Below are 26,292 nucleotides of genomic sequence, written 5' to 3' on the forward strand. Positions count from 1 at the left end.
AAATGAAACCAATCACAATTGTTTAAATATTGGCAGTCTTTATTTCAACAAGACTAGGAAATGTTGTTTAATATACATTTAACATCTATCTCATCTTGTTTAACATTTAGGAGATACTCTGAACAGGTAAAAATCTGATGTACTGTTATGGCCTCTTTTAGAGACATCTAAACCGGCTGCTCTGTATTTACACTTTTCTTCTTCTCTTCAGAAAACGAGTCATTTCCTGTTGTTGTGGGCCAAAGGCTGATGGAAGGGTTTCCTACACCGGTACGACTGGAACCCAAGTCGCCCCGTGGAGGAGCATCCATCCAGCAGCTGGACCGACTCCGTGCCAGCTGGAGGACGCCGCTGCCCCGGCCCGCAAGCACAGACATTCATCACCATCATCCAAAAACATTTCCTTCCACTCTCAGAAACGTAGGTTTCTTCACACTCGACGCATCTCTGAACACATGCACCAGCCCTGGTAGAAATGTTGGAGGAACCCAAACGTCATGGGGAACCGAGGCGGTGGGGAAACCCACCACGGAGCTGCTGAAGCGTCGCCTCGCTGTTTGAAATAAAAGCCTCCTTGTTTTCTGCGGGTTGATTGGTTGTTCCTCCACAGTCAGATTCTTAACACTGATGTCATTGTTGACATCAGTGTCCTTGTGTTTAGAGGATTGGTCTTTTTCTGGAGGAAAATGTCATGGAAGCTTACAATCAACCTGTCAATTTCATAAGCCAAACAAGAAGCCCAAAGGCCCAGGAGGTGTGAAACATGCCAACCCATTTCAATTTTCTCAAAAGCATACTCAAAGCCCCCAAATCGGATCAATTCAATCACTCTGAGAAATTAATTGTGTGCAGAACCACTTTGAATACTGTATCTTAGACCACCTGTGTTGTTCTGGAAGCATGTTTACAAGGACGTTAGAATACATGCATAAGTTACTGTACAAAAGCTACACAATGCGTCGTCATTTTAGAAATGAAATGGCCACAGGGAATCAGGAGTACATTATAGATACAAATCATCAACATCTACATTTTCTTTTTTTTACCTTAAGAAAATGCTAATAATGTACCAAGGTAAAAAAAGAAAACAATCAGGCACCAGACGTTGTATTCATTTTGGCAGCACTTGTGACAGGTAGATCAAACGGCCCATTTCTACCGACGTGGGCCTGTGAAGAGGCACAACTGTGTATTATGGGAGGGGGAAGAAACGCACAGACCAGAACAATCTGTGCACCTTTTACCCTTCCAACACCTAAACTAACAGTCAAATCCACTGTAGTACCTAATATATATCTTCATACCAAAAACAGCTAAACATTACAACACCTTTTCGACATAAAACCCTGTATTAAAAGAATCTATTTTTCTTGATTTCCTTTGATCAAAGCACTGTCTTTTGTTCCTCCTTTCTCGCTCTATGAACACTCATGGCGCTGCCTTCTCTTCTCAAACGAGCAAGGTCACAGTACCAAAAACAGGCCCTTCAGGACTCGTCAGCTCTGCCTTCTGTAAGGACAATGCCACGGGGAGTCAGTCAACTTTCGCCTCTTATCTCAACTCTATTTGACACTTTCAACTCAAGATAATAGGTTTGCATCGCCTGTGGGAGCATGCGTAAAGCACGGCCTTTTCCATTGAACTGTTGGATGCCGATGAAGTTCAATTTGAAATTGATTTTGGAGAAAATAATTAGGTCATGATAATGCTCGTAGTAGACATACAATATGCATTTTTGGGCTTGCAGAGCGCCCCCAAAGGCTCTCCTAAAGGACGAATTCATCTCCGGGTCAAACATGAGTACCTGTGCTGTAACTTCTCTCTGTGGATTTCCAAAACATGAGAAGCAAACTAAAGCTCCTACTGAGCCCCAGTTGATATCAACAGTTAACTCTCTAATTTCTGACTGGCTGATGAATGCAAATGAAGAGAGGCGGGGACACAAACATTCACAGTGTAAAATCCATAGCAACAATCTCTGAATAATGGAAAGGAAGAACATCTTCAGGAACATGAAGATACGTCCCACCACAGGCACTCACTGTTCAACCGAACATCCGGGGAATATTTAGATATTGGACCGCCGAAAAAGGCACAAAAATGTATTATGAGTTTGAGACAATAGTATGAAGTTTGTGTTGCTGCAGGTCGAACCCTAGTGTAGCTCCAAAAGAGCCATAAGGAGTAAAGGTTTGTCTGGGGGGAAACAAAGGTGGCTTTCTGCTCGGGAAGAAAAGTGTTGCTGTTCACTGATGTCCTTAAAAACATACAAATAATTAAAAGAAGCCATTGTAATATTAAGAAGAGTCCCCCCCTCCTCCACTCAAATGGCAGACAGTCCAAGGTCCTGAAGGCAGTCTTTTTTAAAGTCTCTGACAGTTTCCTCCTTCGCTCCGTCATTCCCGGTCGTTCTCTTCCTCTTCTTGCCCCGCCGGTTTTATCTCAAGTGTGGAGCGAGCAGGGCCAGAGCGAGACCGCAGAGCGCCAGCGCCATGCTTCCCTTCGAGGCGACCCCCCCATCTGATGGCTTGATGCCCTTCACCTCTTGCTCGACGGCTGGCTTGCCCGGGTTGGGTGGCGTGGAGAAGTAGATGTCCGGGTCGTTCTCGCAGGACGGAGAGTCGCAGCCGCTGCCGCTCTCATCCCCTCCGCTGCCGCCCTCATCTGGAGAAAACACAACGGAAACACGCGCGGGGGGGTCAGGTGTGCTCAGCTCGGGTTGTGATGTGATAAACTCGTAAAAGAATGCGGCGTCCGTCCCCACCGTTATCGATGGAGATGTCGTTGCCGCTGTGTGCAGCTTTGAGCCAGCTGGTCATTTCCTTCAACGCTGCGATTTGAGTGCGAATCACAATGTCCGGCTTGGTTATGTCGACGTCCACGTCAGGGTTGGACACCTGATTGGCCAGGCCGTTGCCAATGACTACAGACTCGTACCTGCGTCATGTGAGAATCAACGTTAGCCAAGATGTCGGATTATTTCACGGGACTGTAAATGCAGCCCAATGTAGGCTGCATGGTGTGTGTGTGTGTGTTGTTATCTTACCTGCTTTTCGCGGTTCCATTCCAGCATTCGTCCCCAGGTTCGATCCTCTCACCGGCACAAACAGTCTCTGGCAACGTGGACCAGAACTTTTTGGCATTTTTCAGCTTCTTCTTCACATCAATCGTCTGTGGGAAAAGAAAAAGAAAAAAACCTTTCACACTCAAAGAAGCAGCAGCAGCAGTAGTTTGGGTAAGCTGTAGGTTTTCCAGTCTTTACCAGTCGGTCTAAACTAGTCCCAGCAGCAGTAGTGGGTCGGGCATCGGGACTGTAAGGGCGGAAGCGTCCGTTGAAGCCGGTGTCTTTGATGGAGCGTGTTGAACGGAAGGCCGCGCTTGGTTTGGGCTGCCCACATCCTTGGAAAACCTGTCGATAAGGAGCAAGTATCACGTGAAGCTCATGGAACGGAGCCCTTCATTTCTGCTTTTGCTTTATTTAAAATGCTGTGAAATGATACTGACCTTCTGCGACACTTGCATGCTGTTCTCCTGCATGTTCATGATGGCCTCGGAAATCTTCACATCGATGGGTTCCACGACGGACTCAAAATTAAAGGGCCCTTCGAGCCTATCGGCCAGACTCAGCATGGCATCTGCAAACCAGGACATACGAACGTACAATTAAAAACAGAACCAGACCTGGAATCATTGAGGAGAGGATTTTGAACCTCAACGTTACAAATAAACTGCCACTAGAGGGCAGCACATGACCAGTGACACGGCGAGGACGGTGGCAGGGGTCGTGTGGAGATAATATAACGAGGGGAACGCAGGATGTTTGCGGCGCCCTGAGTGTAATAAAAGTGATGTGCCTCGGTGTTTACACAAAACAGGAGCTGCATTCATCCTGTGGGTCACAACATGTACAAGTTGCATGACTCCTCCCTCTCCCACTTAACTTATACAAGATGCTAAAGAATGAGGGATGTGTTTGTGCATGTTTAACTTTTTTCCAACCTTTTACAGTAAACACTGTTTGCTTGGTTTAATTAGTTTTTGCTTAACAGAAGTGTAATAAACCCATTAAATACTAAATAGGGAAAAATGACTCTATATTTCATCTGATTACCTATATCTCATCATGTCAAATTGGTTTCATGGTTTTAAAAGGGCTGCATTTTAGTTTAGGGAGGGACATTTTAAAACACTGCGACCTCTCGTTCCGCCGGCCCGCAGAAAGGGTCTCTGGTCCTTACCGAGGAAGTTGTTCCACTCGGCGTCCAGGTCGGCCTGGTTGGCCAGACACCCGCGCAGCACATTCAGGCAGTAATTCTGGCAGGGTTTCAGCGCCACTTGGCCCGAGCAGTAGGGACAGTACAACATCTTCATGGACGCTCGCACACAGCTGGGGGACGCGCTGACCTGGAGGGGGCAGTTAGCACACCGTTAGCATTTCTCCTTTTGACACTAGCGTAAACACTAGCGTTAGTGAATCCCTTCCCGCAGTGGGAGGAAACCACGCTGTAACCAGAACAGTCAACGTGGCTTTTGTTATCAGACACTAACGGAACCGCAGCCAGTTTCGACGAGGAACACACGCAGAGGGGAGGGAAGACTTTCCCACTCACCATGGAGACTTTATTGACCACCTCGGACATGAGCGTCAGGCCGCGCACAAAGGTGCGCGCGGCGACAAAGGACCGCGTCAGCTGGATGCGGAGCTTGCGCGGCACGTCGCCGAAGGGCTGCAGCTGCTCCGTGTGCTGGCTGACGCACTCCATGTAGGCGCGGCTGAACTCGTACTGCACGTTGACCAGCCGGAACATCCTCTCCAGGAGGTCGGCCCAGAAGTCCGACAGCATGGAGTCCAGGTTGACGCCGCCGCTGCCGGACACGTAGTACCGCGCCAGGGCCTTGAAGAAGTTGTCGAACAGCTCCGAGTTCTGCATGTACATCATCCCGTAGGTCCGCGCGAACATGTGGTGCAGCGACAAGTGTGCTTTTTCCAAAAGCTCGCGGAAAAACCCTGTTGAGGAAGGGAGAGGTGGATTAGTGCAATTTTTACATTGTAAACATGGCATAACAACAACATTTGGCCATACCGCCCAGCCCTGGAACAAAGGAATTTATATGACAAATGGCCATGTTTTGGAAGAGGATATTCACATGTAGACCTTCTTGGGTATCCCATTACAAAACTAAAAGGGGTTGTTATTTCAAAATACAGATTCCAGCATAGCCACAGTGTATGTTAATAACTAGATTATAGATGATGTGTGCCATCATTTTGTTTTTGTTTTTAAATTAACCTTTCTAAAGTATAATGCTACTGCCACAAGACTTTATTCCAGTACATTCCCTCCTGAAGCTGTGATTGTGACGATGCTGCTACGGTTTCAGATCACAATGATGTTTAGCCGCCTTCACCTGTACCCACATCACGACACTCTCCCCATCTCACCAGAAACAGCTTGGGCATAAAATCTAAGATGAAAGGCAAAAGGAATGTATTGTGGCACGGCGGGGGGGGGGGAGGAGGGGGGGCAGAGGGAAGCAGGAGGGGTGAAAGGTGAAGCCGGAGCATCTCTGTCAAGCTGATCGAGCGGTGCCGCTTCGGGCCCGGCTGACTCTCCATTGAGGGGGGGACGTCTCTCCGCATCAAGCCACTTCAAACTGACCACCATCAATGGCGTTTCTCTGTTGTCACATTCCATTCGCTCTCCTTTCTCCCGACTTGTCCTGGACTGTCCTTCAGAGGCATTTTCAATAGGATTACTGAATAATGCGAACCCCCCCCCCCCCCCCCCCCCACTCCCATATATGGACCTGTACCCCCCATCTAGCCCTCCGTCTCCCTCCCTCCGCCGCTTTCACTTCATCAGTTCCTTCAGAGCTCTCTTCACTAGAGACATGGAACAATGACCTACTTCATCCTGAGGAATGTCCGTCACCCCCACCCCCCCATAATCCAGGCCGCCTCTCCCACGGACACCCCACTCCTCCCCCCCAGAAACTTTCTTAATCTGAACAAAATGAGAATTCCTTAGAGTCTCTGAAAAATGCTTCACCTTCAGTCTAGCGTTGCACTCGGCCCCTTTCACTCATCTGTGTGTGCAGCAACCGGCCGGCCGGCTGCTGCTCCTCTGGGGGCAATCTTCCTGGCTTTGACCCGTCAGGTTCCCATGCTCTCACACCCCCGCTCTCGGCCCAACCGAATTAGTTCATTTTTAAAAATCTATCGACAGCCCATGTATATATTATATACATCAGATACACACGCACGCACACAGTGAGGGCGGGTTAAATTGAGGATTTAAAAAAAAAAAAACTCCAAATCCCCACTGTGTTGCCAAGGATACCGGAAACACTGCAGCCACTCCATTTACTTCACCCGCCATCATTGCCCCCCCCCTTCCCCCTCCAAGACACACACACACCAAGTTCCACGCTCCATTGCTAAAGATTAAAACAAAAGGTCCACCCCGACCCCTGTGGAATGTCATAGTAGCCACAAGTTTAAAGTCGGTGAAAAGAGACAGAAGGGGTGAGGAGGAGGAGGAGGTCAGGAGGAGGAAGAGGACAAACCCAAACTTCTCTATTTCCTCTCTACAGTTTGGTAGAGTGGTAAGGCCTACATGCTGAACAGATAAGCCCTGTAATGAGTTTGGACAAACCCTCTGGTAGGAAAAAGAGCGTCCTGTGCGGGGCGAGTGTGTGCGAGTGGGGGCCATGGGGGAGGGTTGGTGATGGTGGGAGTCTGAAGAATGAGCAGCATTACACAGGCGTCTTGCATTGTCATTAAAAACAGTTTATGACACGCAGTCATCTGCCAACAGGCCGAGGAGCTGAACACTCCCTCATGATTTTTCCATTAAAAAATGTTGCCTTTCGCCAATGGTCTGAAGATATCTGGGTGAAAGGTTACAAGGGAGAGAGAGAGAGAGAGACACCACGCTGTATTCTCTCTCTCTTCCACCCCCCTCACCCTGTCATTATTGCCACATGTTGTAGAGGAGGCCCTACATTATAAGAGATGATCTGTAGACCCGATCCATCATGGGAACAGAGGAGCTGACCGATTCTCCTCCCACTACTCCCACCCACTTCCTCCTACAAGGAGCCCCCCCCCCCACACACATACACATTCCCCTGCACCCCCCACCCGTGTTCCTATAAACTCTGCTCCTCCCAATCCCAGCCCAGGCAGTAATTGCATCCTATTTGTGCCAATTAGTCCCTGCGCTTCTCACTTTTCTTGTGGGATGGGATTCTGACCCTCCTGCTGTTGGACTCTAGAGCTTTCGGATGGATGTCTCTTGTTATGTGTGAGTGTGTGTGCGCACACACACACACACACACACACACACACACACACACACACACACACACACACACACACACACACACACACACACACACACACACACACACACACACACACACACACACACACACACACACACACACACACACACACAGAGAAGAAGGGGCCTTAATCCAGGCGCTTAAATCCCAGACATAGGCTCGCTCTGCTGGACGGGGTCAGTGCAGTAGGACAGACAGGCCGAGGACAAACACACAGCGAGGAGGGACTCCAGAGGGGAGCTCTATTTCTGGCCCTGGTCTTAATTAGCCATGACTCGTAGCTCCAGGCGCATGAAGACAGCCTGCCTAATCACAAATGCTACTTCCGGAGTGTGTTAGTGTGGGAGCAACGTGTCGCTGTGTTTAAAACATGCGCGCGCACCACAACGCGAGCGCCCGACAGCCCTCGGCAGCAACGTCGGTGGACACAAACAGAAGCTCCCGATGCGTTGGGTCTTCCTGGCGGGAAAGTCCCTCGTCCGGGGACGTCTCGACAACGGTAAATAATAGGTAGGCAACCCAAGCCCGTCACCAGTGAGAGAGGCGGGCTAATGTTCCACGTGGAGGAGAACACAGCAGGCCTTTGTAAAGAGACCCCACATCTAACCGTCCAGAGACAGCAAAACCTTGGGGGGGGGGGGGGGGGGGGGGTCACTGTTAGCTTGGCCTCATTTGTACACCACTGTGGAAACTAGTTAAACCAAAATGAGGTCTCACAGTAGCGTGGTTTTTTTATCCAAAAATATAATAAAGATTGTCAAAATGGACTTGTTTCCTGTATCAGTTCCTGAAAACACAAGAGCGAGAACTCCTTTCTGGTCCTGCCATTTTTCTCAGCAGGAACACCTCCATTATTAAATGTGCAGACATAAAAACAGGCTTTGCATGCAAAGCAGCTAAAAGAAGACGAAAGTTATTCAACCTGAAAACCTCTTCTTGCTCCACGTGCTTCTCAGAAGAACATTAAACGCATGAAAGCCCTTTGGTAGAGGGAGGAAAGTTTTATTTGTATCACATTGCATCGAACGGTGTAAGACCAATTTAATGTAGAGCTGGAGTTATTTTTCTGTTAATGGAATGAATGAAATGTTTTCCAATCATATAGCCATGTTCACTGGTTTCTGCTAACAAAACATGAGTATTTACAGATGTCTTTATGACAGCCCTCGAAAGATATTTGGGTTCAGGTCTGTTGGCTGTCAGGTCCAAAAACAAGCACAGAAACATTAAAGTGATCACTCCAATGAGCTGTAAGGTACCATGGAAGGAGAAAGGAAGGCGTGAGAAGCAGAGAGAAGGGGTTTAGGGGGGCCGGGCATGAGATGGGGACAAAGGGGCCGTAGGAGAAGAGGGGCTGGATGTCTCCAGCAGCCACTGCATTTCGACACGTCAAATTCCTGTTCACATCTGGCTGCAATACACACTACTCGTTACAGACTATCCCTCACTCCCTTTCCCGGACACATAAGATCTGAAGGTCTCTGACTCGCATACGCACAGGACACGCATGTGCATAAACTAGAAAAGCATCGAAACCCTGCACGGGTTTACAGACCCAAAACAGGCGACATTCCAATGTATTGAGAAACTTGAAACTCTGGAAGTCTATCAGTCGATCTTCTGCCTCTTCAGCGGTGACACGGTCGGCTGGGGGAGGCTGGTCAAAGCTGCCCCGCTCCCTCGGTGACTCAGCACGGTTGTGTGTTCCCATGATCTCTCAGCCTCGGAAAGGGAAACCCGATCCCAATATATACAGGCTTTTACACACACACACACACACACACACACAATCTGAAGATGTGTGTGTGTGGTCTGTCTGGAAACGTGCACGTCTCTCTGGAGAGGGAGGGGAGTGGTGTGGCATGGGGGGGGTTCATGAGACGCTGAGGGACAGGTGGACGGGCAGACGGACACAGACTAACCGTCTCCACCCGGGGCAGCGCACTGGCAGGTGGGAGTGTCCTTCAAAATGACAAGTGCTGCCGCGGCGTGGGACACACAATGTAAGTATGAGTGGCCTGTGTGTGTGTGTGTGCGCTTACTGTCAAAGTGGTCGTGCTTCTGTCTGAAGGTGGATTGCAGGTTGGTGCTGAGCCTGGAGACGGGAGCTTTGATCTCCGTGTGGCTCTGCTGGCTCAGCTTCTCCTCCATCTCCACCGTGCAGCAGGAGAAACCCTGCGGACACACCTTCAACGGGGCTCCTGGAAGAGACGAGGGGAACGCTGCGTTACACACAGGAAGCTGCCCATGCAAGTTGGAATTAAAGCCGGTTGGACAATGTGACTCAGTTTAAATGATCTACCGAAACAGCTGATCAGAATTGTTGCCGGGTTCGTTAAATCAATTGACTGAGCCGACTTTAGGGGATAGTTTACACATTTGAAACAAAGGTATCGATCGCTAACCCCATTCCTTGCTTTTGTGAGGGATGGAACCCTTCCGCTACTGAGGAACAACTTCACCAGTCACCAAATCAAATGCACCTAGGCTGCGAAAAAGCCCCTTAACTGCACTTCAGTGGATTAATTGCAACACTCAGCCCAGAGCAGGCTTTAGCCGGCCACTTTATGGAGCCTCGCTCTTATCCCGGCACTTCCCGTCCTGACTGATAGCTCAGTGCCGGAGCTTCCTCTGAGTGCAGTGTCCTCCTAAAACAGGCTTTTAAGAGGAGGGGATTAGCTCTTTGCTACCTTTGCTGGTATGAAGGGTGCCTCCAGCATTTTGAACACTGATACAGGTAAAGGTTTTCTCCTCCTTTGGCCTTTGCGGAATGCTTTATCAGGGAGCATTTCCATGTGACCTCCAATCTCTGACCGACATGTGATCCATGGTGGAATTGGTGAAGCGGTCTCTTTTTTTAAAAAAAGTGCTTGCTTTGTAAACAAACACTTTGGAAAATCAGAGAGCCACCTGCTGGAAACTTTGTAAAGCTGTCGGCTTAAGTGTCCCTAGCATGCCAACGCAGAGGGATGTGAAGTGCTTTTCTTCAGTGGAGTTGGACAAATGTTCTCAAAATGCTGGCGTGGACAGAGAACTTGTGTTTACACATTCCCAAACACGTCTGCATTCTTGGACTGAGGCAAATAAACTCAACAAAACCTACAGTGAGCGTTTACTTCGCTAATATATCTAAATACCGTCTTTGATATAACTTTGTCAAAAGGGAGTTTCTCATCCAATTAGAAAGAGGAGGGTCAGGGGAGGACGAATGCAAAGTCGCAGCTGCAATAATGTTTTGTTTTAAACATGGCTGTTGGAATTTGGGAGAACACAGGGACCCTTTCACGGCATCCAGGAACCAGTGGGCCTGTTTGGTTTTCCCCGCCGGCTCCTGCTCACTGACTCGAGGCCTGTGTGCGGGTTACTGCTACTGGGGCGGCCTCCAGGTCAGACACGCACTGGGCTTTAATATCACCGATAATGTTTTACAGCATTTGTTTATCCCACACTAATTGAGCCTTAAGAGATCATGCTGACTCTCCACATGGTGGTGGGTGCGGTGAAATGTGCCGTGCGAGGTTCCCGTGTGTGAAACCTGAAGTGCATCAGAATATCGCTCAAAGCCAGAGGGAGCTGAACACTGACAACTCAACGGCTCATTATTAATGACTAGGAATCTCTCACGTGCTTTTACCTTTTCCAGCTTGGAGTAAGAAACTCTATTCCATTACTTCCTATTGATTCATTCCTTTGGTAACGGTTGCTACAGATCCTCTGGTTTGATCAGAGGTCTCGCCACATTGCTCTGTTGCTTTCACGGCTTGCCGCCGTGTTTAACATGCCGCCATAACAACCTGAGGCCGATAGATTTGTTCCTCTCTGACATCTGGAGGTTGTTTTGGCGCATTGAACAGAATTGCTCCTCAACTTCGATTAGAAAAAGCATGACTTTGATAGATAGGGAGAAACACCATCAAACACCGTTGGATCGAGACAAGTCTCGTATTGCTGACGGGTGCCAGCTGATCCACGAAGCTCATCACAAAAAAACGGAATAGCGCAACACGTACGCACGTCGCTACCCAAACATTCACACATCACTGCTCAACACATGGCTCTTTGTACGAGCTTGATTGGAGGTAGAGGGAGCAGCGTGCACACGCGCGCATGCACACTGTACTTTAAGGTGGAACAGCCATCCAGTCTCTCCTCCAATGGGGCCCTCTGCTTGCCCACAGCACAAGCGCACCATCCAAAGGGCTATATCCACATGGAAAAACTAGCCCTAGTTACCAAAGTACACAAATAAAAAGAGACGGTCAATATTTCACAGGAATGTCTGCACACATGTCACATTGTTAGCTCAAAGGATTAAGTCTCCAAAAACTGAAGAATCTTAGCTAATGCATACTTTGTGAAAACATTTTGGCAGCCAACTTCTAAAACCAGAGAAGAAAATAATGGCCGGCTGGAACAGGAGCGAGCGAAGCGTTAACATGAACAGTTTGATGCCATACAAATCAACATAAGGCATGATTCTATTCACTAGTTCACAAAGAGCCTGGTCAGTCATTTCTCCACCACCGTTGGCGTGAATAGTCTCTGTGTGACGACTGAACTGGCTCTGGGGGGGGGGGGGGGGGGTGTCGCTCTCTCACCCCTCCGGCGTCTCGAGCACTTTCAGATGCCAGAAGACGCAAAGAGGGAGCAATGTTCAAGAGGGAAACTTCCATTTATGGTGGTCAAAACAAGAGCATCTTGTAAACAAACATGTGACGGTGTGCCATGGCATTCATCAGCCCTCCGCTGCCTCCCTGCCTTCCCTTTGTGGCGGGAGACCCCCATCCCCTTTTTAAACGGCTCATAAAATAAGTCACTTCCCTCTGACATTGTGCTGCCTCTCAAACGCTGTTCTCGGGGGAAGGATGGTGGGGGAGGTCAAAACGCCTCACTCAGACAAAAAACAGATTAGACACCTCACCGCCCCCTCTGCTTGCCATCATGCGCCCCCTCCCCCGCAGGCTTAACCAGCAAGGTCAGAGGTTAACAGCCCCTCCACTGAGAGAGGTCCTGTCCTCTGACCCCCCCCCCCACCCGCCCCACTGTCCGCCGCCAGCCACCACATCCATAAGACACAGTACCTCAGCCCCTCATCGCTCAAATAATAAACACCACCAACACACATACAGTGAGAGTCTTTTAAAAAGCGATCGAGAGCAGTAATACGCAAGCAAATGCAAAATCACAAGCAGAATGCGTTGCCATGTGCTCTGATGTGGAGTCATAAAAGTCCCCCAGGGACTATTTCCGTACCCTTCTGAACTCGGGACGTCACTAAAAGGGGCTTAGGGAGGAGAGGAGGCGGCCGCGGGGGTACCGCATGTCACCAACCATTCACTGACCGGTCACTAATTGGAGCCTGGTGGTCTGCGACTGGACCCAAGGTTCACACGCACATCAACATTTGTAAATAATGAAGTGATAAATCGTTTGCCCGCTAACAGCCTAGACGCACAAACTAATTCCATCCCAGCGGAAAGGAAGGAATTTGAGATTGGGGGGAAAGAGCTGTAATTTTATTTCAAAACAGAAAAAAAAAAAAAACTTAAATGTGTGAACATAATGCAAGTTGGACCAATTGACCACCATCGCCCGGCATAGAATATTGTGCTCCAGACGCACTCAGCAGTGCGAGGCATGCAGTGGTGGACGGTTAATTGGCGCATTATGCTCCCTGCTGTAACACGTTAAGGAGAGCGCTTCCAGTCTGCTGAGCTCTACACACACACACACACACACACACACTGGTGTAAATTGGGGCGCCCTGCAGCCACAACATTCTCCTCTTGCCTCTCACCTCTTTCTAGGGTGTAATTATCACAGGGGGCGGGGTCAAGGGGGGGGTTTATGGGATTGGTGCCATTTGTTGGATGACTTTCATTGTGCTTGCGTCCCATCCTAAGACACACAAGGTTATTTTGTGCTCTTCTGAGGACCCCGTGATGCTGCTTATTAGGGTGTCAAGTTGAATTACTTGGGAGAAGGAGTACAAACTTTTAGACATAAAACGAGTGCATATTGAATTTTTAAAATGATAGCAATTTTGGTTTAAATAATTCCTTTTTTAAATTCTTTCCTGTTGCAGCATGTTGTCAAATCAACACTTTTATGGTCTCATTGTCTATCAACAAGAACTTAAGGGTGCTACTTGAATTATACACACACACATTCCTTTACACAATACTTGTTATACGTCATTCATCCATCCATTTGAGACGTTTTTCCAATTAGTGTGCCAGCGAGTAATTCAATGTGTTGACCAGTCTGATAACTCGATGAATGAATCCAATAACTTCATTTGAAAGCAACAGTCTCAATATGTTTTGCATTCTTCAGCTTTCAATAGTGGCCTTGGAGTAGGCAGCATTTTGTCCAGAAAGACGGCTGTGACATTTTGGAATTAAACCTCTATTCAACGAGGGAATAACGGAATGTTTTCAAGGCCCCATAATGGTGCTGGGATTAAAGGAGGGAATCTGCAGCATGAGATCAGCCTGGTGCTGTGAAAATGAAGGGAGGTGAATCCAGTGTCCGTCAGCACAACGGTTCCACAGTTTGCACCTAGGAAAAGTGCTCTTGTACAAGATGATATTTCCCCTCCATATTACAAGAAATCCTTTAACTGGGCGGGCTGACTAAGACCTCAGTCTTATTTACAACCTGGGGGTGTTGCTGCAGGGGGAGGGGCTACAAATATCCACACATTAGCGTCAGGCTGCTGCTCCACACAGCCGCAGACTGCTGCTCAAGGGCATCGTGCCAGTAGGAGTTGAAGGGGGGAGGAAAGTGGGTCTCGATCACCTTTTCTAGCTTTAAGAGAAGACAACTTCTGTACGGTAGTCAGCGGATCAAAAATAGGAACTTCTCAGATTTCTTATGCAGAAATCAAACAAAATGTTCTCCCCATAGCACTTAAGGTGCATTTCTCCATGAAAAAAAGAGATCTCAAAACCATGTAAAGGCGTAAGAGACCACTGACCGCAATGTGAAGACAAAAGTGTAAGCAGGGATAAATATAACACGCGTGGTAGTACGCGTTGCAGTTACGGTAATATGCTGACAGCCTGCGTACATGGGTGTACTCTGAGCTCGACCACAAGGAACCGCTAAAGGGAGAAAAGGCTCAGCAACACTGGGCTGTAAGCGGAAACCATCATTAGAGACTGGTCATATGGAGACAATCAGGGCAAGCCAGATTTCCACCTACTCCGTGTCTACATGTCAGCCTATTACAAAAATAGACATTTTCACAGCACTTTTTCTGTCCTATAGAGCCTTGATTTTGAGTCATACGATTATTTTAACCAACCGACTAAAAATGGTACAAGTCCCAAAGAAATGCTGCTCAGCGTGGTTGAAGTTGTTACAACGGTTTATTGACAGGGAAAATGTATGTTACTTTGGTGATCTCTGAGGCATTAAACAGTGTTCAGTCTGATAAGCAGCACTCGCCCTCGGAGATGCCAGGTGCCACTTCTGCTGTAACACACACACACACACACACACACACACGATCTGCTGAGAGTGGCAACAGCATTTGGAGCTCCAGCTGACCCATGACTCAGACATTACACTGCTCTCATAACCAGCCTATAGCCTGTAAAGGATGTAACCCAAGTGGGCGACGGCTTTAAACATTTTAAGTTTAGTAGTAAAAATCTTTTACAGGAATTGTTGGAGGCAAACATCTGCATGTTTGCCTCCATAAAGAGCGTCTGCCTCGGTCCGTCCGAGTGCTGCTCGTTAAATGCTATATTTGGACATTTTCTTCATCAGACTTTGTTGGGTGTGTTTTGGGGCGCACTTCCTTTGGTTGTTGCTGTAACCCACTGCGGCTCCAACCACCTACTTTCCCCTGTGGGGACAGCTGTGTTCATCTACGGGACACTTGAGGCACAACAGTGTGCAGCCGAGTCGCAGAAAAGACTTAAACACACAGATATATAGAGTACACATAGTATTCAGATGCACCCTTTGTTAGTGTCGACACTTATCGCCCTTTCGTCCGCCAACAAAGTTGAAAAAGAAATCTTAACTAAAACAAATAAATTGATAACGTTCATCATGACCAGGAAGCCTCCACGCCTCACATAACGAGTCATGACACCACGTTGATTTGATCCCATAATTCAGCATATAACGCTCAAGTGTCAAGTGGTTAACGCAAAAGAACAATCACTTATATCCTCGGTCACATCCATAAACAACAGGATCTACTTTGGGAAGGGAAAACGTCAGCAACGTGAGAGATTTACTCCACTGAGAACAATGCCCACAGTCCATTTACGAGGCAGGAAGCTTTGGTTTAGGGGAGGACCCTCTGGTGGGAATGATCTCCGCTACCAGCCGGCCGCCGGGCTTTGGATAATGGCAAATTAAGTTGCCTTGAAAGCAATCCGGATATTAAAATCTTGTCTACAACTCAGCTGTCAAAACACCAAACGGCCCAACTGTGCTGGTCACGTGACCGGGACGATCTCCGTATTGCTTCAACTGACGGCTTTCTCCTGCCACGGAAAAAGTCATTTTAGACCGTTTGTCATTGGGGGCTGAGGAGGGATTGTCGCATTCAAATGTTTGTTCTAAATCCTCTGCATTTTACTGAGAATCATTGTCCAACAGGCGCACAATCCCGCACATTGGGATGTGTAAACCTGAGCCCTCTGCCAGGAGTCCATTTCTGATTACTAAACCAGTCTGGGCCTCTGGCCAATTAAAACTCTCCATTTGTGAACATTCCAAAACGCTGTCATCCATGAACATTTTACCCAGAAGCCCCTGGGGAGATTCCACAACATTGCCCCGGCCTCTCGCTCCGTCTGTTCCCCCCCCTCTCCCGTGCCGTCCCGGCATCTCCGGCTTTGTCTCCCCACACAAAAGCTCCCTGCCGACACCACTTCCCAGGTCACTGCTTTGTCAGGGGTTTCAAACTGGCTCCTGCACTTCCCCGAGGACATTTAACAAGTCAGGAACTGAATTCCAACCACTGGGGCGGTGCTCAGAAGTTCACCTGCAGCACGAAAACAATACAAAACCTCTTGTGGTCAGACAACAATCTGGAGGACAGGGTTTGACTTTCTGACCTTGTGTGTAGGCGGCGTGAAATCCTTTCCATTACTAAAATGCTCCGAGTGAATTTTAGCTTCCTCTACTAAGGCGTCAGGCGGTGTATACAGAGAGGGCTTTTATTGTGAAAAGCAAGAACAGGGCGCCAATAATAAGTAATGGGCTCTGAAGATACAAGCTTTGTGTAATTATTTTATCACCTTCAAGTATTGGTGCAACTTATAATCAAAGGTCAAGAATGAGAGTTAAAGTGAGATAACCCATTCGATGAGGCTGCAAATCATTCAAATAGTGGCCATCAAGTCTCCTGGTTCACAGAACACGGTTGTCTCACTTGACAATAAAGATATGGCCATGACAAGTGCTGATGTCTGCAAGAGGTCAAGAAAAACAGTGAGTGAAATTAGTTGTAAAAACAATACCTTAATAAAAATTGTATTAAAAAATGATAAAAAAGGTCAAACTCTCAACACTGAGAAATCCGGAGGTCATGTTAAAATAGATTCAGCATTTTTCCGTAGCAGACTGAATTTGGGCCACTTTCATAACGCGCTCCACACAAACTCATCTTGTTTGACTTCTTCTGGTAAACAGCACGACCACTGCCGATCGGCCCGACTGCCATTCAGCCAGGTGCTTCCAACATGAGAGCCGGCCCCAAATAGCATAGGGGCTATAGATTCATTGATAAAAGGGAGAACAAAAAAAAAAAAAAAAGGTTTCCTTCCTACCATCAATCAGTTGGGAATCTTTTCTAAACAGCACCTATCAGAGGGGGCTGGAGGCCATGATTCACGTTAACAGCTGGTCTAGTCGCTTGCCCTCTTATGGGGTTATGTGCCTTTTGATAAGCCGCGGAGTTCCAGCGTTTGATGCTTTCACTACAGATCCCACCTTGTCCGTGTGGTGTGTGCGTGTGTGTGTGCGGCGTCTATGTGAGCGACAATGTGAGCGAGTGAAACAGAGCAAGACTGCGTGGTGTTTAAGATGTGCAGAGACAGGCGGAGGTTTGGCAGACAAACGCAGAGGACAAGTTACAGCACAGCTTGATTATCAGGAGGAGAAGAAAGGTGGGACAGAGGGGGGGGGGGGGGGCACAAAAGGCCTTTCTGGTCGTGTCCCTCTACACCAGCCATCCGTCTTTCCCACTGACTTACGGCACACCGATGAACACACTTTAAAGTAGCAGATGAAAAACACCCTTTGCTTGAGGCCAAGTGCTTCAGCGCTGGAGAAACGGACTACTGTTGAGCCAACAAACGGTTCCCATTTAAGACGTGCTTCCCGCACACTGCTCCAGAGCCATGCGCTAGCTACACTACGGGAGGAGGCTTTACATTTAGAAAGGGGGTCTTTGTGTGGCCGCTCACAAGAATCAGGACAACCTACCCTCCAACTGCACAGAAGAAAAAAAAACGAACTTAGTGAAACATACGGGAACCTTTAAGAGGACACGACACACAAACAATAGATTTCATCGCTGCCAGTAAAACATCCGGCAAACCCCTCCTGAGGACAGGGAGCTTTTTGACACTGTTTATAACAGACATCCAAAAAGCAGCTGAAGTCCAACAGATGTTTGAGGCAGGACAGGGGCCCCGACGAAGCCCCCCCAGGCAGAATGAGGTCAGGTACAAGATCAGGTTTCTGGAAGCTCAAAGCTACAAAAGGGCAACAAAGATTGTGATATACCTGTTGGTCCTTACGAAATGGGACACCAGCAGAGGCGGAGGGGAAGAGAAGCACTCATCACTGACTGTCAAAGGCCCACGAAAGTCTAAACCTACCGGGACAATGGTCCAACGCAGTGGCTCCTGAACTTTGTGTCCTTTGATGATCTAGGTACATTGCAGGCCCCTAGGGTGAAATGTGTTGTGATATATATAACAAAAAAATGTCACCCTAGGGGCCTGCAATGATAATATAAATAAATAAACATATGTAGATATTTATGTATAAAACATATATCAATTATATAGAAAACATTAGTCTTCCTTTTTGCGGCGGGCATGTTGTCGGGCAGCTGGGACAGATTGTTATCTGATTTACGCTTTATACGAGCCCCCCCCCCCCCCCCCCCCACAGCCTCTGCCTCCACGTGAGAGCGCGCTCCCACTAGCGGACAGAGAGCGCCGTACGCACGCCGCCACGGACGAAGATCATTTCACTTCCGCGTACACAGCCTGACCCCCCCCCCACCTCAGAGCTGTGAATCTAGGGGGAAAACTCATAGCGGTTTAACGGGGTGTCCGTGTGGTTATGATGGCTCGGTCCGACCTTGGTGCCGGCACGTAATGAGACAACAAGTCAAAGTTGTTTGCCATGCTGATGATTTACAATATCGGCAAGATGAATCTCGCACATGAAAAAGAAAAACACGCTGTCAAATCACGCAAGATCAAATTTGCTGCTTTTGGAAGTTTCATTTCACAAACTATTTGATCCTTCATGTGTGGTTTCTTTGTTCCCCTGCCTGGCTGGTCGGCCCTCAGCCAGCCTTTGTTTTCTTCGTGTTTTAAATTGGACTTTTGATTATCTGCTTCGAACACATACCACCAACTTGTCAGTCGAGTACACAGAACTATGTGAAGCTGCCTGCTGAACAGAAGACAGACTGTTTTAAAGAGTATTAAAAAGAAAAAAGATGAGGTTTTGAAACAACACAGTTCATATGGAAATAAATGAGTGAGCAGCACACGAGGGGATAAGGCAAATAATAGGAAAGCTATTAAGCGAGCTGGAGTTTGGAGAAATGAGCTAAGTGTGAGTGACTTCCTGGTCAGTGGGAGTCTTGATAGCGGCCTTGGGAGTGATTAGCAGGGATTACAGCCCGTCTGGCCAGCGCCCAGCTCCACGGTTCCAGCCCAAACACCCGGGCTTCGCTCCCTCCCTGCTCTCCCCAACCACACTGGCGGGTCGCGCAAATCCTAATGATGATCGCGACCATCAACGCGGCCGTCCATCCTGCTGTGGCTGCGCTAGAGAAGAAAAAAATAAAAAAATCAATAAACCATCGCAACCACATTCCCTCAGACCGGCAGCCAAGCGGTTAGACGGCTTGTGCAGGTTGGGATCAGAGCTTGCTACCCTTTGCCACACTGGCTGATTGACACCGGAAACGGCGTTGGATAACAGAGGAACGATGGCGAGAGGGTGAGGTGCGGAATGGTATCTGTGAGAAAGCAAGCGTCATTTTATTCAATAAAAGTTAGGGCTTAGTCACATGCTCTTCTGATGCTAAAAGGTTAAAACGGGCTATTGCTTCCCCATTAATACGTAAAACTGACAGTAACGCAGCGTGTTCAGGAGACACCTGGTATTTTGGAATGGGAATCATTTAAAAGCCGCTTTGTACAAAAGGAGCCAAATAGCAAAGAACCACCGCTGATGGTGTAAAAGAGGAAATCACCCAGGGATGGCATGAAACTAAAGCTCCCATTGGGGCTGCTAAAGAGCGAGAGCAGGGGGGGGGGGAATAAAATGAGCCGACATGTCAGTCACAAAAGAGGGGAGAGGAAACGGCGTCCAAACGTGTTAACAAGGAGTTTCAGGGGGGGGGGTCGCCATCCTCCACCCTAAGTACGGAAAGCACAGAGCGTGATAGGGATTTCTCACAGCTTGCCTTGGACACAGATCCCCAAATGATAACTCTGGCGCAAGAAAACATACTCTGGGGCGGTTAAAAACCTTGTATTGTGCGCTCACAGGCTGTACGTACATGCCTGAATGACGATGAGTCACAGCGCATTGCATGCTTCCAGTTACCTCCCCGGATTCCCTAAGCCTGTGTCACACACACAAACACACACACACACTCTTCTCCCAGAGACTCAGTTAAACTTGCTCTGGTACTAAACTCTTTCCTGTCAGTCAAACCACCCCCCCCGCACCCCCTCTCTCTGCGTGCCTTGGTCTGTCTCCCCAGCGCTCTTTGTTGCCGTGTGTTCCCAGCTAGTGCGGGTCTTGGTGGTCTGGTGTGGAATGCGGTACTGGAGGGGGGAAAGGGGGGGGGGGTGCAGGCCGGCCTAAAGGGGGGTGTTTAATTGTTCTGACACACAGCATCCCCCCCCACTGATCTGTCGATCACTTGGCCATTATAAAGGAAGAATGTGTGTGTGTGTGTGTGTGTGTGTGTGTGTAGGGGGGGGGGGGTGTAGAATGCAGAGAGATGGAATTACGGACGATCAGTTGACGGACCGTCGCTACAATCAGGGCATACCAAATGGGTTTAGATTTGGTAGATTCCACATTCTTATACATGTTACAGGAGAGCAGCAGAACGGGTGGAGAGTGACAAAATGATTTCATCGGCCACACTGAATCAGTGTTTAAAGCAAGTCGTTTCAGAACCATTCCTGAAATAGTTGCAGTCTTAAATACCGCAGTAATAAGCCAACAGCAAGGCAGCGTTCGCCTGCAGAGAGCCCACCGGATCTCAGAAATGCTGCTGCAGGAAGTTCATAAGAGCGGCGAGATAGCAACAAAGCTGGAAGGCAGGTGTGGCTGCCTCCCTCGTCTGGAGACGTCCCAACCAGGCACCACACGGGTACAGCATCAACTTCATGATACAAAAACTCAATTATCCTGAAGGCGCGCCAAACCGTTGTGGAAGGGCCTGGGAGAAACCCGAACATTACATTATCAGTGTCAAAGGATACCACCAGAGGCCCACAATGCATCTGGTGACCAAACTCCTTCAGCTTCGTGAAACACTACAACAGCGGCAAGTACTGCCCTTTGAACTGGAAAGGATGGAGTGCCTCACGCTCCTCGTAAACCAGATGCAGGCCAAGAGAAAAGAGAGAGTCAGCAATGGAGGCTGAACTGAATGTGCTTTGCTCATTTAGATTGATCTAGGAATCGAATTAGCAATTACCGGTATGCCTCGGCTTTAATGAAGGCTGTTGCTGCTTTTTTTAATGTTTTATTATCTCAACCTCCCACCCCCTTCAGTGAACGCTTCTTCTCACACTATCCATTCCCCGTGCACCTTACTTTACATTGCCTTTTGTCCAAAGAGAGATCAACGTTTCGACCACATGCAACTTCGCTGTTTTGTGAGAAAAATGCATTTTGATGAGCAGGATTTATTATCAGCTACCACATAAACGACTTTCCATGTGCACTTCAGTGGCTTTGATGGTAAGTTAATAAACACACTGCTTCTGGACTCTTGACCTTGCACACTGCAAGAACAGGAGGGAGCTGTGGGTTTAACACAACGCACACATTTTAAAACCATATATCTGGCTTCCTCTTCAATGCTTTTCCATTTATGTATACCACAACTATTGCAGATATTCACGGACAAACTTTTTGGTGGTGGAAGTGGAAATTTAAACTAAGCACAGCGCTGCAGTGATCCTTAATGATAAGACTTGCCAAGTGTTTCACATAAAACAAAGAGGGCAGTTGGAGTTTTATGGGCCTGACCTTGAGAGGCGGGTGAGACCCTTGGCTGGGAGTTTATGAGTTAATTATTACTGGCGTTAAGATACCAGGCTATAGTTGAACCGAGCAGAGCCCCTCAAATATTGGTCTTTGAGTTATAAATGTTCCTGCAGACTGAGCGTGCCCCAGTTCCCTCCGCTCTTATCTTATCTACCCCGAATGTCGCTGCAATAACACAAACTGTTCTTTTCAGAAACCGCCGCTATGCAAAGCCCCTAAACTGCCAGCAGAGGAGCCAAAGAGCCCCTCGCGCTCTGGGACGTCTTGAGCTCGTCGTGGGGCCGACGCGCGGAGGTCATCGACCCTTTGGGTTTCAGTCAAACGGCGCAGGACTGATTAGGAGCCGGGGGGACGCTCCTCGTGCTGAAGAGAAGTAAAACCCTGTTTTCTTTGATCCCTGCTATTGTTCCATACCTCAAGCATGACATCAGGCCCAACTGCCAGAGTAAACCAAAACAGATTTTGCTTGAAGAGCTGCAATAAAAAAAAAGAAAAGCTACAAGCGCCGAGTCCATGAGTCGACACCAATCTGGTCAGCGTTAACTGCTCTTTATTTGGGGTGAGACCGACGTGCTGGTCTAGACGCAATTTAGGCGTTTATCACACTATCAAATATAAAGGTTAAGATAAATAATCACCACGCTTCTATTAGTAGAGAATTTAGAAAACAAAACCACCGTTTACATACTGTATGATTACACGTGTTTTTATACGTCATTAGTACTGCGAGGGTCATTTATTACCTATTATGGGGAGGCATTTGCCACAAGCCCCTAAACAAATCATCATGCAGCAGACAGGAAACTTGGGGATGAGGTCTTTAACCGCTTCCACGTAAGTGGTAGAAGATTTATACCATGGGATCAACAAGGAATTCGCCACCTTAGCCTGCCATTCCTCTATAGCACTGAATTTGGCCTACACCAAAGCAATCAACGTTTCCATGTGAGTTTTTACTGCATTTCAAATGCTTATTGAATCTCATATCTGGCTTCGGCCGACCCCTCAGTAATATGAATTGTAACAAAAATTCTTATCTCTGCTTTGCCAACACTAACACAAGACGTCTGCGGTTACGGGAGGCAAGTGGTAAGTCCTGTGCCTCCAATAAGACTAAAATATCACTAGTCAGATTTATGATGCGGGTATCATAAGGCGGTAAACCCATCTAAAAAGTTCCTCTGTGACAACTGAAAGAGATACTGTGTAATTTTTAAAGTATGTCTTCTCGGCAGCAGAAGTCTGCACAGTTACGGTTAATGTCAAAAGGGCCCATTATTTTTGTAGAAATGTCCATATAACAGCTGCAAGTGACATGTGGGACAACATTATCTCCCTGTAACTTTTGCATCATATATTCAGTATTTCTACTTCTGCAGAAGCTAGAAGTGAAAACAACTTTTTCAAACTTTGATCAACTTTTAAAGATCAAGTGTTATGAATGGTCTGTGACCACATATCCAGTTCAATTCAACACAGGCTGCGTAACGACAAAGAAGGAATCAATATTTGGAGCTTGACCCCATTGCAAAGTGCAGAAAGTGAAGTGCTAACAAACATGACTGAAGTTCAATCAGACTGCACATCTGGAGACATTCCTCCCCGGCAACATGGATCAATGAGATGGAGTATTCGGTTTACTGGAGACCCTCGGCTCTCTTTAATGACAGTAAACCTTGTTGCTTTCTATAGCTCAATTATCTCAGTCTCTTCCCATGACAAAGAATAGCTCATTGAGGTTGGCCCTGCAGAAGCCCCAGACATACACCAAGAATCTATTGTAAAAGGAAAAGGCACGTGTGTGTGTGTAGCATACAAACCTGCACAATAAAACAGCCTTCATTCAAATCCTTCTTTTCAAAACACCAGAGGTGCAAGACAGTTAAGTCAAACCCATGCAGACATGTTGGGGTACTCTCAATGACGTTTAGCATCACAAAGACGTACAGGCAGAAAACAGAAAGGTCCTATAGTCTTATGGGAAATGCAGGCAAAGAAAAAAATAATTCCTTGGCTCCTTTCACAGTTACGTCCGACTCAAATTATAATGAGCGGTTATCAACAGGAAAAACAAGACAGTGTGAACATCCTCTTACTATGCAAAGTAAACTAATAAAGGACATTGGTACAATTAAGAGAACACATACAAATTGGTCACTAGTCAGGACAAAATAAGGCTGCTAAGCCATTGTCAAAGGTGGAAGAAATGATTGTGGGAATGTCTGGAGATGAAAAAAAAGGAAAGCTCCTTATTAAGTCTAGGGAGATAAAACTGCAAAACATTTTTATTTTCTAAAAGGAGGAAAACAGGGCAGCGGCCATGCGTAGGATTAACTACTTTTGTAATTTAAAACAAGGATATCAAGATGAAGCCACCCACAAAACCGGAAACCAAACCTGACTGAATTTAGGGGTTTGAATATATGCACGCATATTCATTTGACCCACCGAATCAATGAAAGAGAAATGAAAGAAGGGAGGGGTTTAAAGTATGCAGGCCACAGGGAAATTTCAAACCCCAACCCCCTTCACTGTGAAAGACCCCCTACCTAAGTTTTCTATCACTTGGGTTTAACTCGTGATTAGCTAAATTGATTGGCCTTCTCACCTCTGTCTGAAGATGGCAACACAGCAGCTCCTTGTTGTTACGAAGAGGTCACCGGTGGTGCGCAACATCCTGCCTCGCCAACTATACTACAGGCAGATGTAGAAGTAGAACATCTGCCTACACAGAAGATGTGAAAACCACAAAATCTACAAACCCAGACAAGGGGGGGGGGGGTGTCCTGTGCTTGAAACAAAGCACAGGACTTGTTTACTAAATCTCTGCAGGCTGCCTGCACTTCACAACCATAGGAGCCTCAGCTGAGGAAGCCTGGAAATAAACACAGCCCCGGCCCCTCCAGTGGGGAGCACAGTCTGTGTGTTGATTATACCTCTTCATTGTTATGAATTACCTACAAGTATTTCCTAAATGAGGACTTTATTTACACACTGGAGGAGTGGGGGTTGCTTTTTGGCATGAAGAATTCCTTCCACAAATCCTACTTACCCTGCTTCTCACCCTTAAAACTTCACCATGCACTGGAAGTTTTAACACATGTAACAAAAAGAAGCCACGTTTGCACGACTAACCGTGTTTCCATACTGACTTTGACAGAAGCGCAAAATACCCAGGTACAAAAGTGACAGTTTAACTGTTCTATACTTTTTCATGTCACTCATTTTATTATATTTTTTTACGTTTTGGACCATAAGAAAATTGTTTGGAGAAAACCTTTAAAAAAAGTTATGACTTTTGAACAGCCAATTGTCCTCACTCTGTCTTGAGACAATGTTGCCGCAAAATCTCAAGAGAATGAATCCCACCGACCTTTACACGGGCCCACATTATGCTAACGCTGCTAGCTTAGCACAGGTTCTCATTAGCCTAAGGAGACCCGGGGTGCTTCTCTCTAGGGCCCGACGGGGGTCCTCGACCCCTACTTTGGGAACCAACAGCCCTGTACTTGAGTATTTATTTTATAAGCAGGTATAAAAGCGATACGCGAATACATGTATAAAAGTTATATGTTTATAAACTCACCGTTGACGCCTTTGTTGGGGACATCGTTGACGTTGAAGCCTTTGGAGCTGTACGCCGCGCGAACGTCGTTGCAGTTATTCAACTTTTGCTCCGCGGTCATCGACACACACAACACGACCAGCGTGCTAACCACACACAGCACCGACACGGGCTTCATGGTGTGGGAAAGAAGCTACAAGGTTAACACCTCAACAAAAAAAAACAAAAAAAATAAAATATATATGTATTTTTTTTAAAAAGCGCTCAGGTGTGTGGAGGCTAGGACAAAGTTGGAGCGACTCCCACGCCGAGTTCCCTCATGGAGACGCGCCGACTTCTTCAGCTCAACAGACACTTCATTCAGCTCCGACTGAGGCTCCGAAAGCACGCTAAAAACACACCGAGGAAAACCGTGCACGTCGCTGGTTTAAAAGCACGGCATGTACTGTAAATGAGGAGTTCCAGACTCAATCGAAGAAACGTGAAAAAAGGGGGAAAAAGGAAACAAAACGGTAGTTTTAAAACATGGGGAAAAGTTTTTTTTCCTGTTTAAACTGCAGGCGAGAAGCAGACTGCGGCTTCCACGACAGGTCGGACCAGAGAAGAAGACGGTGCGAAGTTGCTTCTTTTCGGTTCCCCCTTTTCTTTCTTTCCTCGCTCTCGTTCCAAACTTGAGGCGGTGTTTTTTCCTGTCGGACTCTGGACTGTACGCTGGTCGCACTGGGATCCAGATGCAGGCAGAAAACCCTGGTGGACACCCAGGAGCGAGAGCGAGTTCCGGGGGACAAAGACCTGGAAAACAGGAACACCAGGGGTGGAGCGTGGAGCGTGGACTTCACCACCCTGGATCCCTTTCTCCTTCT

General features: G+C 47.5%; 1 protein-coding gene across 1 annotated transcript; it reads right to left on the minus strand.

Moving 5' to 3' along the window:
* On the minus strand, positions 1–26,292 carry gpc4 (glypican 4). The gene is made up of 9 exons (XM_037460621.2): positions 25,451–26,292; positions 9,390–9,548; positions 4,611–5,008; positions 4,239–4,404; positions 3,505–3,635; positions 3,263–3,409; positions 3,047–3,171; positions 2,765–2,937; positions 1–2,664 (listed from the first exon to the last, which is right to left on the minus strand). Exons 1-9 carry the CDS (start codon positions 25,605–25,607, stop codon positions 2,438–2,440), a joined length of 1,683 nt encoding a protein of 560 aa, XP_037316518.2. The 5' UTR covers positions 25,608–26,292; the 3' UTR covers positions 1–2,437.

This window comes from Pungitius pungitius, chromosome 2, assembly GCF_949316345.1.
Source record: "Pungitius pungitius chromosome 2, fPunPun2.1, whole genome shotgun sequence".
Taxonomy (NCBI): Eukaryota; Metazoa; Chordata; class Actinopteri; order Perciformes; family Gasterosteidae; genus Pungitius; species Pungitius pungitius.

What these genes read in the sequence shown, in the direction of transcription:
- gpc4 (XM_037460621.2), bottom strand. Translation starts at nt 25,607, where the DNA reads ATGAAGCCCGTGTCGGTGCTGTGTGTGGTTAGCACGCTGGTCGTGTTG. An exon ending in GAAGCACGACCACTTTGACA is followed by an intron (nt 5,009 to 9,389) that starts GTAAGCGCACAC and finishes CTTCCTCAACAG; the next exon opens with GGTTTTTCCGCGAGCTTTTG. An exon ending in CGAGTGGAACAACTTCCTCG is followed by an intron (nt 3,636 to 4,238) that starts GTAAGGACCAGA and finishes CCTGGTTTGCAG; the next exon opens with ATGCCATGCTGAGTCTGGCC.